Source organism: Aspergillus lucknowensis, assembly GCF_044049455.1.
Source record: "Aspergillus lucknowensis strain CBS 449.75 chromosome Unknown BJX67scaffold_4, whole genome shotgun sequence".
Taxonomy (NCBI): domain Eukaryota; kingdom Fungi; phylum Ascomycota; class Eurotiomycetes; order Eurotiales; family Aspergillaceae; genus Aspergillus; species Aspergillus lucknowensis.
In genome coordinates this window covers 417,674-429,178 of record NW_027263548.1, presented here as the reverse complement: position 1 = coordinate 429,178, position 11,505 = coordinate 417,674, and the positions used below count along the sequence as shown (strand labels likewise).

The following is an 11,505-nucleotide window of genomic DNA, read 5'->3' as shown; positions in this document are numbered from 1 at the left end:
CAGCCGTTGAATTTCGATAACGGGTACATAGTCTGGTCGTCTTTTGCGGAAAACCGAACTGATAGCCCTGATTTCGCCTTCTCTCTCCCAACCGGAGGGCAGCTTGTCCCAAGTGCACAGCCACTCAAGTCTGCAGCCAACTGTGACAGATGTCGGGCTGGGAAGCGTGCTTGTAGCAAGGACTTGCCGATATGTGCGCGATGTAAGAGGTGAAGCGTATTTCCACATGCTGGGGTGTTTGGCTGCTCTAACTTTACTGACAGACGGGGGACGCCCTGCCATTACAACCTCTCCAACGACGTTGTTGACCACGGCCCACAAAGCGTGCCGGCTCAAGCATGGCATTTGCAAAATAGAACAACAGAAATGATCTCCAAACATCCCGTCATACTTCGAGAGGCGCCTTCTCCACTAGCACTATCTAGACTGCAGTTCAAGCGTCAATATCCCGTGCCTGAGCGTGATTGTTTTCCATTCTTAGTTTATTATTGTAAGCCCTAGTCGACGCCCAGTTTGAATGATCCAATCACTAACGTTCCAAGACACTGAAGTTTGTTGTTTCCCTCTTCGCTATGTTTCGCAAAACAGCCTCATGGCACACGTTCATAACGTATGGGTCAGTCGGGCTCTATCAGATCCCTGCCTCTTTCTTGCGCTTCTCTTTGCGGCGTCGGCACACCGCGACATGGTCCAGGGCACACCACATACAACGCAAACGCTATATCACCAGTCCCAGGCGCTAAAGGCCCTGCGCGAACGGGTGAACGAAGCCAAGCAGGTCAGCTATGAAATAGCGGCCTCGGCAATCACTTTGACTTTCTATAGCGTATGAACCCCTCGAATCTACAACAGGGTGACACCACTAAACTTGACAGATGAGTGGATATAATACCGCCTCTGCTCTGATACATAAGAGCGGCGTGCTGCAAATGCTGGCGGGGTGTCGTAATCGAGGTCCAGAGTTTGAGGCCCTGAAGGCGTTGGCGAACGTGTAAGAAGGAAAATGAGAACGTGCATCCAGTGTACTATGTTAACAACTACCCAGGATCCTCTTTGGTCTGGCTGTGGTAGTGAACGAAGAGGCGTCATATATTCGACCAGACAAGGCCTTGAAAAGAACCGACTTTAGGGCATCGGATCTACTTCGAAGGGCCGTCTTACGGGTTTCAGAAGTTCAAGGCAGTCTACTTACCAGTGACACGACGTCTCAGCTGCAAACCGTTCTTGAGTTCATCACCAGCACCGAACACGCCTCGATTTCCGACCTATACACCCTGCACAAGGCAACCTTAATGGCTAGGTCTCGAGAAACAACAATTTTGGAAACGGAATCTCGCATCATGACCGGCAACAAAACAGCCCAAATCATCAACAAATGCTGCCGCCTTGCGATCAACATATTCTGGTCTACGTTGGAGTCTGCAGTACTATTCCGAGGAAGAAAGAGTCTACCTGCATCAATCGACCCAACAATGGCAAGTCCAGCACCACCCACATCACTTGAAATGCTGCGCGCCATTATCCAAGGCCTGGAACTTGTAACTTGGAAGAAGCACGACCCCGAAGCGTGTCTGTGGATCTGCCTCACCGCCGCAGCGGCCTGTAACGACCCGGCGAGCCGTGTTCCATTCGGGGCAGTGGTCCCGCCCCTTTTGACGGCGTCAGATACGGCCGAAGTGTTGCTTGCCAAGGAGTGCTGGAAATACTCTAAGTGGTTGACAGGGTTTGTCTCTCCGGGCACTGGGGACACGATGGTGTTAATTCCGGAAATTACGGTGGGGCGTTGAGCATGGTCTCGAACGTGGCATGCACTAGCTACATATCACAGTCAATACTGTGGTTGATAGTACATTAACAAATTAGGACATGTGGGCAGACATTTAGCGTTTGGCTCTATATACAGTTGACTCCGGTCCAGATGTAGGGTAGTCATTTCCATCACAAATGAAACCAACACCCTTCTCCTTCCCAACACCTGTCGACCAGCACATCCTCCTTCACAACCCCGTAAACCTGCTCACCTCGGGAGATCTAGCTTAACACCGGTCGGGTAGGGCCTGAGTAGGTGCAGTGGTGTTCTCATGCGGGTCTCTCTGCACTCAAGGCTCGTCTGACGCAGAGGCTCGTTCCTGTACGCCAAGGACCGCGGACAGCTTGTTGAAGCCAATTAGCTCCTGAATATCGCGATCCATCTTATTTTTGGGTCGCCCGGGGTTATCCGCGGGTTTTCCCGGGGTGGCAGTGCACAGCCCCTGAAGAAATCTCCTGCTGGTTCTTCACCCTGCATGTCCTCTCCGTTTGTTTTGGACCCTGCATGAAGCTGACCTCGGGGGAAGCTGGGGTGTTCGTGTAGCGGCCGCTAGTGGCCGCAGGGCTGAGTTCTGGAAGCTAAACGGCTGTCCACCTATCACCACCCTGCAATCTCGCAGCCAGGGCGTCAGATATCCCGCGATGGTTGCCGTTCTTCAACGATGTGGCAAGTTGAAGGCAAGGACAGCGCCTTTTTGGCCCCATCAGGACCTTGGCTGGTCGCTGTACGACTCTTAAGTCCGGACTCTCCTGAACGCTCAGAGAGAGGGATATAAATACAAGCATCTCTGGCACCGAGTTGCAAGACACAACCTTCGCAGACTATAGCCTTCCCATCCATCATCGCAATGAAACTCTCCACCCTCCTCCTCGCTCTCCTCCCACTCACGGGAGCCTCCCCAAGTACCCCCTCACGATGGCAAGGGGCCAGCAAACCCCTCGTGGGCCGTGAGATCACCGACCCGGAGCAGCTCTCAGCCCTACACGCAATGCACGCCGACACACTGGGCTTGCTGAACTCCGCGAAGGCCATCCCCGTGACGGCCTCGACGAATCTAACGGAGCACGTCTCCGACGGCTCCGCGCACGAGAAACGCATTGTCCAGCTTCTCGAGCTCGTGGGCATCTTCGTGGCCGGCACCCTGGGCAGCGACGTCCTCCAGCGGGTCCTCGGCGAGCTCCTCGACGTCTTCCTCAATGACGACATCATCTGGCAGGACACGGGGCACTGCCGCGCGTTCTTTGGCACGCAGGGCGGCGGCAATGAAGAGTTTTGGACGTTTGCGCGGGACCATTCGGACCCGACGTCCGTCGTGAAGACGAAGTAAGGAGTCAAATTCCCGGCCCATCAACGTGTGATTGATTATGTGCTAACTAGACCGCTAACAGCGTCGGCTGGAACGACCCCGACAACACCGACCCGCCCGTGCACTTCTTCGAGGCTGCAACCGGCGACCGCGCGATTGGGACGTACAGCGTGCAGTTCACAGCCACGGACCGGGTTGCCTGGAGCGGGATCCCGGGGACAGAGACGTGCCCCTTTGAGGGCCTGTGTAACCCGCAGTATATCTTCTACCACATGAACTATGCGATTATTCTGAATACTTGGCGTAAGTCTTACCGCTTCTTGTTGTTGTTGTATCTCATTCTAACAGGCTGTAGAATCTCAAGGCCTCACCTCGGCGTGCCAGTATTCGCAGGGGGATGACTGCCGGGGGGTGTGCGCGTCGGGGGTGAAGGACCAGTTCCGGTCTGGCGGCGTGTTCTGGGGCGGCGACTGCGCGATTCCGTGCTTTGAGGATGGCGGGGAGGGGTATATAGCGATTCCCTATAGCGATTCCCCATGAGTAAGAGGTGTGTGCTCTTGTATTGTAGCTGGGAAGTGTTCTTCTTTCTGGCCTGCTGCGTTGTTTGCCTGTTTAGATATGGGACCGGATATTTGGAGGTGGTTAATAGCGCAGGCATCTCTGTCTGGGTATATGTCCTTGGAATTCTAGTATAGACTGAGATCATGCTGCCTACATTGCCCGGCTACCTTACTGTAGACGATGATGACAGTTGACGGTCATCCTTGACCTACGATCATGATGGAATGACCCAGTAGACGCAAGGAACCGATTGGAGCGGAGCACCGTCTCGCATAGTCTTTTCCAGCTGTTCAGAAACGATTAGAGGTCAATGATTCGGAATTGAGTTCCCTTCACGAACCTTACCCGCGTCATATTTCCCGGCGACTACTCCTCGATCCAGTTCCTACACTATTCACCTCCCCATCCCATCTGTATACCATCTTCCCAGCGTCGACGATTTCAACATGAAACTCCCCACCCAAAAGTCCTCCCGTCACCCCGAAGACCCAGATCAATGGTGGTGGCCGAACTTCCAAGATACGTCCAATACGACTGTCCTGCCTCACGACTCGGGTCTTCTCATCGGAAGGTCGAATGTGCCACCTGCAGCGCTCCTGGACCTCACCGAATTCAAGGCCCGGTACGCCGCGAGCCCCGAGCGTCTCTTCAACGAGCTGCACGAGACACAGAGCGAGCTCCTCTCCCGGGTTTCGGTTTCGGGGTCCGATGCAGGTGCGAAGGCGTCTAGTCTCAATCCGCGTAGCAGTGTCGGTGTCGATCAGATGCCGTCATCATCACCATCGCCAGGCCGTGCAAATAATGGCGAGAACGAGGACGGGGAAGAGAAACAGAAATACAACGTGAAGGATGAGATGAGCCACGTCCTGCGCGTACCCTCTCTCCCCCCATCGCCCCCGCGTGCACCCGAAGCTCCAACACCACCAATATTCTCGGACACAGACACAGCTGGAGACACCCACCGCTTCGCGAACTGGGCGTTCCTCGTCCGGTGGAAGATCAGGACAGAACGCGCGCGCTTCGACACCGCGGAGTCCCGCCTCGCGTACCTCGTCGGACTCACCGAGGGAAAAGTGCAGGATACGCTGGTTGCACGACTCCGCTCCTCTTTTTCTTCTTCGTCGTCGTCGTCGTCGTGTCCAATAACCGACGTCGACGAGGCACTCGACTACCTCGGGCTCGTGTATGGGGGCCCAGGCCGCGCGGAGACAGAGCGGAAATTCCAGGCGCTGCAGATGGGCAGCTCCCAGAGTGTTCGGCAGTTTCTGAAGAGGTTTGTGCCGCTTGCGGTTGAGAGCGGCGTTCCGGAGACGGCGTGGACGAATTATCTGTTTGAGAAGGTGACGGGGGACGTGCAGAAGGTTGTGGGTGGGAAGGCGAGTCGCATGGAGGGGGATTTTCGGGGGTTTGTTGAGGATTGTGTGGGATATGTTAAGAAGTAGCTGTAGCTGGAGGAGGGTGTGGTGGTTAGCTGTGTTTGCATGCTGAAGCCCGAAGTTATACCAAATTGGATAGGCAAATTAGGTTCTAATGGTATTCTCACTTCAAGCTTCTAAGTAACGGAATATCTCGCGTACTGAGTCAGAACGCTGCATTCTACTCATATGACAAGATCCTCCTCCCCCCCAGCGGCTTCGACACAAGCAGCACAAACAACCCCCCAAAGAGCGTCACCGTGCCCGCAAATATCGACACAGCCTTGAACCCCTGCGCCGTGTCCTCCAGCGCCCCGCTAATGGGCGGCCCGATCAACGGCGAGATCGAAACAACCCCCATCCCCATCCCCATATACGTCCCGATATCCTTGGGATCCGCCGGCGTCGACGCCAGCGCCACCGTGCCCCCCGAGATGATCGCCCCGGAGACGAACCCGTAGAGCGCCGCGAAGACGATGACGGCCGCGTTGCCCTCGACGCGCTGCCAGCACAGCGTGAGGATCCCCGTTGCGACCCCCGCCGCAGCGAAGGTGTTGGTCTTCCCGAACTTGTCGGAGAGGATGGCCGGGATCACGCGGCCGGGGAACGAGGCCGCGTTGAGGATGGAGCTGAGGTAGAACGCCAGCGTCGGGGTCATGCCCTGCGCGATGCCGTACGAGGGGATGTAGAAGAGCGGCGGCCACATGCCCAGGAAGACGAAGAAGGCGCCGAAGATCAGCGACGTGTACCCCAGTTCCTTGAAGGCGCGCGGGAGGAGGAAGTTGCTTTCGCGCGGGGGGATGCGTGCGCGGATGGGGGGGACCGAGACGAGGAGGACGCCTGTGATGAGGAAGGCGATGACGCGGACGGACCAGCCGAACCCTAGGTCCGTGGTGGTGAGCATGCGGTTCAGCGCGATGGGGAGGATGACGCCGCCCAGGGAGGAGCCTGCGATGGCGATCCCCATGGCGGCGCCGCGTTTCTTGTTGAAGTACTGCGGCGTTGCGGCCAGGGCAGGGGCCATGATCAGGCCCTGTGCGATGCCGCCGAGGATGCCCTGGCAGAGGATGAACTGGTAGTACTCCTTGCATACGCTGGTGATGAAGAGGGTGAAGATGTAGACGACGGTGGGCGGATAGATGACTTTGGCGCCGTACCGGTCGAAGAGGGGCCCGCCGACGAGAGAGGCAGCGAACATGAAGAAGGGCTGCAGCGATCCGATCCATGCTATTGCCGAAGAACTCTCGTCGCGGAGCTGATTGACCTGGTAGTACGCTTGATATACACTTGTAACCCTGTTAGTACCGGGATCCAGCAGTGTTGGGGCATGATACCGCAGGAACAGCACTCACCCCCAGGAGTTGACGTAGCCCAGCGTGCAGAATGTGACGCCGGCATTCCCAAGGGCAACTCCCCAGGCCCTCGAGCCTCCCTCTGGGAACTTATCATCCAGGGTGGCCTCCGGCTGAGGCTTCTCTGCTGCCCCCGGTACGTGGGGCTCCGAAGGCGTCTGCGACTCGGACATGGCGACAGTTACCGAAATTGAAGCGTTTCTGAGAGCCTCGAGAACCTCTGGGACGCCATTTTATTTATACTCTCTCCTCCTCGGTCGTAAACAGCAAGACAAGGGCGCATCCCCGGCCTCAAACCCGAGGCCGAACGGACAGCCCGCGCGGTGTTTTCCCAAAGCGGAATTTCCCCCTCGATGGATACGAGCAGCAGCCCAGCCCACAATCCCTCACCATCCAACGAAATCGCGCTTTTCATCCGGCCATGGGCTGACAAGGCTGTCGTTCTCGCCAGATGAGTCCAATCCTGGTATGCCACGCGTGATTTAGCCCAGCCTTGCGCCAGCGACAGGCACGATCGCTCCCAATTTCTTGCACCAAGACGCAACCTGTTGACAAGCATCAAATCACGGCTGAAAAGACATACTCTGGGTCGCAGCCACCCCCGTCTGTGACGTCCAACGAGAACGAACAAGCTGTGCTCTCAGCATGCCTTCCAGCCGCAGGCGTCCGCCTCTCGCCTGTGAGCAATGTCGCCGGCGGAAGATCGGGTGAGCGTCTTGCGCATCTTCAACCATAACGTTATCCACGGCGCTGACAACTCTCAGCTGTGATCGACAGTCGCCTTGCTCAAATTGTATACGATATGGGCGCTCTTCTTGCACCTACGTCCCGATCACCCACACCAGAAAGGTCGTCCACTACATCCAGACGATTGATTTCGGCTCTTCGAGTGCGGCTCCCAGCCCCTCCAGCAGTGATGCATCATGCGGACAACCAGCTCAGGAGCCGTCTGAAGCAGTCCAGGCATTGACGAACCGTGTGCGGCAACTTGAGCACGTCCTCGAGGAATTCCTTGGGGTCCCAGAATGCGCGGCTACTCCCCAGGACCCGGCGATTCATGGCCGCTTTCTCAAGACTCGATTCTACGGATACAGCCATCGTTCCAATTTCTGCGAATCAAAGGTACTCCCGCCCTATACATACTTGCAGACACGGCTGACCGACAGCAGTTCCGTGATCTACTGCTACTTCTCTACCAATTAAACGCCACTGAAGGCTCGGAGATTCGTGTTTTTCATGACAAGTGCGCACGATTAGACCGGGCTATCAAGATGCAAAACCTCCCCGCCACGAAACCGCATGTGGGCGTGTCCGAGCTGGTCCCTTCAAGGCCCATCGCAGACAGACTGGTTGCCGCGTACTTCCGCACATTCGAGTCGGTTTATCGAATCATCCACCGGCCGTCGTTCCAGCGGCTTTACGATCGGTTTTGGGAATGCCGCCCAGCTGATCAGACGTTCGCCATCCAGCTCATCCTGATCCTATCCATTGGTAGCGTGTTTGAGCCCGGTCATACTTCTCGAAAATCTATCACAGAGTGGATATATGTTGCGCAGCAGTGGCTCGACTCGCCATCGGACCAACCACGACTTCACCTTGAAGCAATCCAAGTACACTGCCTCCTCCTCATCGCTCGTCAGGCAACAGCAGTCGACGGCGAAAACCTCTGGATCTCCACTGGCCATCTGCTGACCTCTGCAATGCATCTGGGCCTGCACATCGACCCACGACATCTGATCCAGCCTTCGCCTTTCCACGCTGAACACCGCCGACGGCTCTGGGCTACCGTGCTCGAGCTTATTATCCAGAGTAGCATGGATTCCGGTGGAGTCCCGCTCATTGGCGATTACGATTGCGCGCCTCCGAGAAACCTCAATGACGACCAGATCGAGAATGACATCTTACCCGCTGACGCAAAAGAGTTCACAGATACGTCAGTTCAGATTGCTCTGCTTCGATCCCTACCCCTGCGTCTTCGAATTGCCCGCACCGTCAATAACTTCCGCAGCGGGCTCAGCTACGAAGAGACCCTTCGTTTCAGCACGGAGCTTTTGGACATCTACCGGGAAGCGGCCATCGTCCTTCAGCCTGCCGACTCCAGTCGTCAGTCCACTCCGTTCCAGCGCAAGCTGTACGACCTCATGACACAACGATTCCTCCTAGTCCTACACGACCGCTTCTTCATGCAAGCCAAATCCAATCCTTCATACAGCTACTCCCGAAAGCTCGCTCTCAAGGCCTCCTTTCACATCCTGAACTTGTCTTCACCCACAGACTCGTGCGACTATACCTCATTAAGTCTGTCCGGCGCGGCTGGTTTCCGCGACATCCCGATGCAGGCTGCAGGAGAACTCTCCGACGAGCTCCTTAGTCGAGTCTCAACTGACAGCTCAACTCGCTCTGCATCAGGCCTAGTTAAGAATAACGACGATCTGCGCGGCCCGCTCGATGCTTTCCTTTCCACCACCCTAACGCGGCTCCAAATCAGCGAGACAAACGTGAAAACATACGTCATTTTCCGCTGCTTCCTGGCGCAGGTAGACGCAATCCAGGCTGGCCAGGGTGTCGACGTCAACGATGTCATCCGCGAGACCCTCCGCGATGGTCTCGCTACAGCCGCAGGTATCCTAGAGGCTGTGGCTGGGTCCTCTTCTCAGGCAGCAGACACCCTCTCCAACAATACCAATCATAATGAACTTGCGAATGACCCAGATGATTGGATTTTGAATGACAACGTCACCGTAGGTTTCTTCCTCTCCTTTCCCGCCCTCTGTCACAGCCGACGCTGACAGATAGCGATAGGGCGATATCGACTCATGGCTTCTCGGTTACGGCTGAGTGGAGTGCTGCACTCTTGGACCTTGGGCTAGAGCTTTCAAGGACTCCACGAACGTCGCCGCGTCCTTCTCAATTCCAGGACTGGAATGGCGTACCGGATGCATAGCAGCATCGTATCATTGCCGCGATTAGTCCGCTGTGGCGGACTAGACCATACGAGTACGCCGTGATGAGGGGCGGCTACCAGTCTATATATGGTCTCTGTATGTATTTAGGGCAGTTATAAGAATAACCACAGGGTAACACCCCTCGATTCCAAGCAGGATAAGGCTATCCTGCCCTCTGCCTGGCCTCAGGGTCCACACGTACGAAGCTGACAATTGCTTCAGTGAATCAGCAGCTGGAGAACCAGCGTAAACACTTAAATACTGTATTTAATGTACGAGAGTTGCTAAACCCGACCCGACCCGGCGCGGGCTGCCAAGACAGGGTTTAACCTTCGAAAATTATCTAATTAGGTTTAGCTGCATACCTATTTCAGCTAGCGTGTTAAATCGGGTCGGGTCGGGTTGGGCAAATTTGGACGCAAAACCCGACCCGAGCCCGCGGGTTAACAACTCGATCCGCTCCTATCCTCCTTGTGCAACATACCTGATTCTTAAAAAGATGGCGATAACTAACTTATGATGTTCTTATGACTATATGAGCTTACGATTCCCCATCCGTTTCCGTAGAAGAATGCAGGTGGTCTTTTAGACTGACAATTAAGGAAGCCAGCGCGATTGTTCCCCGTTCATTCAGTATATATCTTTCCTGAAACCCCTTTGAATACCAAGAACAAAGAAAAAGAGCCATCAAGCCAGAGAAAATCTTATTCTTGAGAGAGTCCAGCCTTTCTCTCTCCTGCCTTCTGCTCTTTTTTTTGTTATTTTATTTTTCCTTGAAGTGTATGTGTCTTGCTCATGAAACAACCTGATTTGAATCACGAATCACAAAACGGACCGCAACTCTTCAACCACGGGGCTGTGGCGCAATTGGTAGCGCGTGAGACTCCAGATCTCAAGGTTGCCCGATCGAGACGGACCAGCCTCATTTTTTTCTCCGTTTCATTTTTTTTTTTCTGTTGTTTTTCCTTTGTCCTCTCATCGATATGGAGATGGCCGGTCGCATCTCCTCTCGCCTTTTGAGAATCCTTTCAGCCATATCATACCATGTCAATTCACAACTGAACTGAATATGTGCTTTGCAAAACGGGCCAAGCAAGGCCAAGGCCATGTCATGTTGGGTCAACCACGTGCTTGTCTCTAGGAGTTAGGAGTTAGGACTTAGGAGCTTACCAGACAACCAAATAATTGTGGCTGCCACGGATTGTTCTTTTTTATTATGATTTGCGATGACAGGCGGGCTGCTCCGCTTGAGGAGGGTCTCAATGGACTGACTAATTTGTGGGCCCACGCGGACGGGAAGAAGAAGGAATCCAGAGTCTTGTGGAAGACTTCCACATCTGATCAGACTGGGGTGAGAGGGAGGGGCTCGGGGATTATCTGATCTTGCGGACAATTCAGAGTCGGCTCTCTCAAGTATCGGAGGACCTATGTCCTTGGCAGACAGTCGTGGGAACGGGGTTGAATGCAGCCAGGGTCCGTTCCCTGTTTGCGAAGATAGATAGAATATTTCAAGCTCGGTGTTCAACGGACCTTGTCAAGCCAAGGGGGATTAGCTGCACTTGGTTTTTGGAGGACTGGAAATTGCATCTGAATCAGTCTGGACATCGTGATTTGAAGCTCTCGTCCTGTTGGTGTTTCGGGCAAATGACAGGATGCTCTTCCCTTGTCTTATGGTGACGAGGGAAAGGATCTTCTGCCATCTAAAAGTGCAGCGACCATAGGACTTTTTGCGGTTGATATTGTTCTTAGGTGATATTGGCAAAATTGAAACCAAATTTTTAACCGTTGGGGCTGTGGCGCAATTGGTAGCGCGTGAGACTCCAGATCTCAAGGTTGCCCGATCGAGACGGACCAGCCTCAAATTATTATTATTTTTTTTTTTTTGATTCCATATCCCATTCATAGCTGAATCAGGCCAGACTCCTGCCCCTGTTTGCTCCAGGCCAATTATCAATCGATATGTGCGCTTCATTATCAGTTCTTCCTCAGCTCAACCATCAGGCATCCGATGAGAAACCCCCAAGACACAGCTCGCGGACGTCATTCCTTCAGCTGCTTGTCATCAACCATGAATTGTCTCTCCCCCTCCTTGCTTTGTTGCAGCGTGAGCTCAGTG

The 11,505-nt window shown here is 54.6% G+C and overlaps 4 protein-coding genes and 2 non-coding genes across 6 annotated transcripts; 5 read left to right on the top strand and 1 right to left on the bottom strand.

Moving 5' to 3' along the window:
- Positions 1-592: 592 nt before the first annotated feature.
- Positions 593-1,787, top strand: BJX67DRAFT_377643 (uncharacterized protein; the record flags this gene model as incomplete). The annotated part of the gene is made up of 3 exons (XM_071032155.1): positions 593-826; positions 876-991; positions 1,046-1,787. The coding sequence occupies 3 exons, from the start codon at positions 593-595 to the stop codon at positions 1,785-1,787; spliced, it is 1,092 nt and encodes a 363-aa protein (XP_070890011.1).
- A 424-nt stretch (positions 1,788-2,211) lies between these two features.
- BJX67DRAFT_343359 (uncharacterized protein) lies at positions 2,212-4,167 on the top strand. The gene is made up of 3 exons (XM_071028145.1): positions 2,212-3,133; positions 3,199-3,419; positions 3,472-4,167. The coding sequence occupies exons 1-3, from the start codon at positions 2,658-2,660 to the stop codon at positions 3,654-3,656; spliced, it is 882 nt and encodes a 293-aa protein (XP_070890010.1). The 5' UTR covers positions 2,212-2,657; the 3' UTR covers positions 3,657-4,167.
- Positions 4,168-5,231: 1,064 nt separating this feature from the next.
- On the bottom strand, positions 5,232-6,768 carry BJX67DRAFT_389837 (MCT family MFS transporter). The gene is made up of 2 exons (XM_071034552.1): positions 6,445-6,768; positions 5,232-6,378 (listed from the first exon to the last, which is right to left on the bottom strand). The coding sequence occupies exons 1-2, from the start codon at positions 6,615-6,617 to the stop codon at positions 5,274-5,276; spliced, it is 1,278 nt and encodes a 425-aa protein (XP_070890009.1). The 5' UTR covers positions 6,618-6,768; the 3' UTR covers positions 5,232-5,273.
- A 932-nt stretch (positions 6,769-7,700) lies between these two features.
- On the top strand, positions 7,701-9,583 carry BJX67DRAFT_343355 (fungal specific transcription factor domain-containing protein). The gene is made up of 2 exons (XM_071028144.1): positions 7,701-9,185; positions 9,247-9,583. Exons 1-2 carry the CDS (start codon positions 7,716-7,718, stop codon positions 9,280-9,282), a joined length of 1,506 nt encoding a protein of 501 aa, XP_070890008.1. The 5' UTR covers positions 7,701-7,715; the 3' UTR covers positions 9,283-9,583.
- A 658-nt stretch (positions 9,584-10,241) lies between these two features.
- Positions 10,242-10,314, top strand: BJX67DRAFT_t25. The gene has a single exon. It is a non-coding gene; the product is annotated as a tRNA-Trp (tRNA).
- Positions 10,315-11,176: 862 nt separating this feature from the next.
- Positions 11,177-11,249, top strand: BJX67DRAFT_t26. The gene has a single exon. It is a non-coding gene; the product is annotated as a tRNA-Trp (tRNA).
- The last annotated feature ends 256 nt before the right edge of the window (positions 11,250-11,505 follow it).

Bases quoted from the DNA above. Each gene is read 5' to 3' on its own strand.
- BJX67DRAFT_389837 (XM_071034552.1), bottom strand. From the start codon at position 6,617: ATGTCCGAGTCGCAGACGCCTTCGGAGCCCCACGTACCGGGGGCAGCA. The intron at 6,379-6,444 runs GTGAGTGCTGTT...CAGGGTTACAAG, and splicing joins GGCTACGTCAACTCCTGGGG to TGTATATCAAGCGTACTACC.
- BJX67DRAFT_343359 (XM_071028145.1), top strand. From the start codon at position 2,658: ATGAAACTCTCCACCCTCCTCCTCGCTCTCCTCCCACTCACGGGAGCC. The intron at 3,134-3,198 runs GTAAGGAGTCAA...GACCGCTAACAG, and splicing joins ACGTCCGTCGTGAAGACGAA to CGTCGGCTGGAACGACCCCG. The intron at 3,420-3,471 runs GTAAGTCTTACC...AACAGGCTGTAG, and splicing joins GATTATTCTGAATACTTGGC to AATCTCAAGGCCTCACCTCG.
- BJX67DRAFT_343355 (XM_071028144.1), top strand. From the start codon at position 7,716: ATGCAAAACCTCCCCGCCACGAAACCGCATGTGGGCGTGTCCGAGCTG. The intron at 9,186-9,246 runs GTAGGTTTCTTC...AGATAGCGATAG, and splicing joins TTTTGAATGACAACGTCACC to GGCGATATCGACTCATGGCT.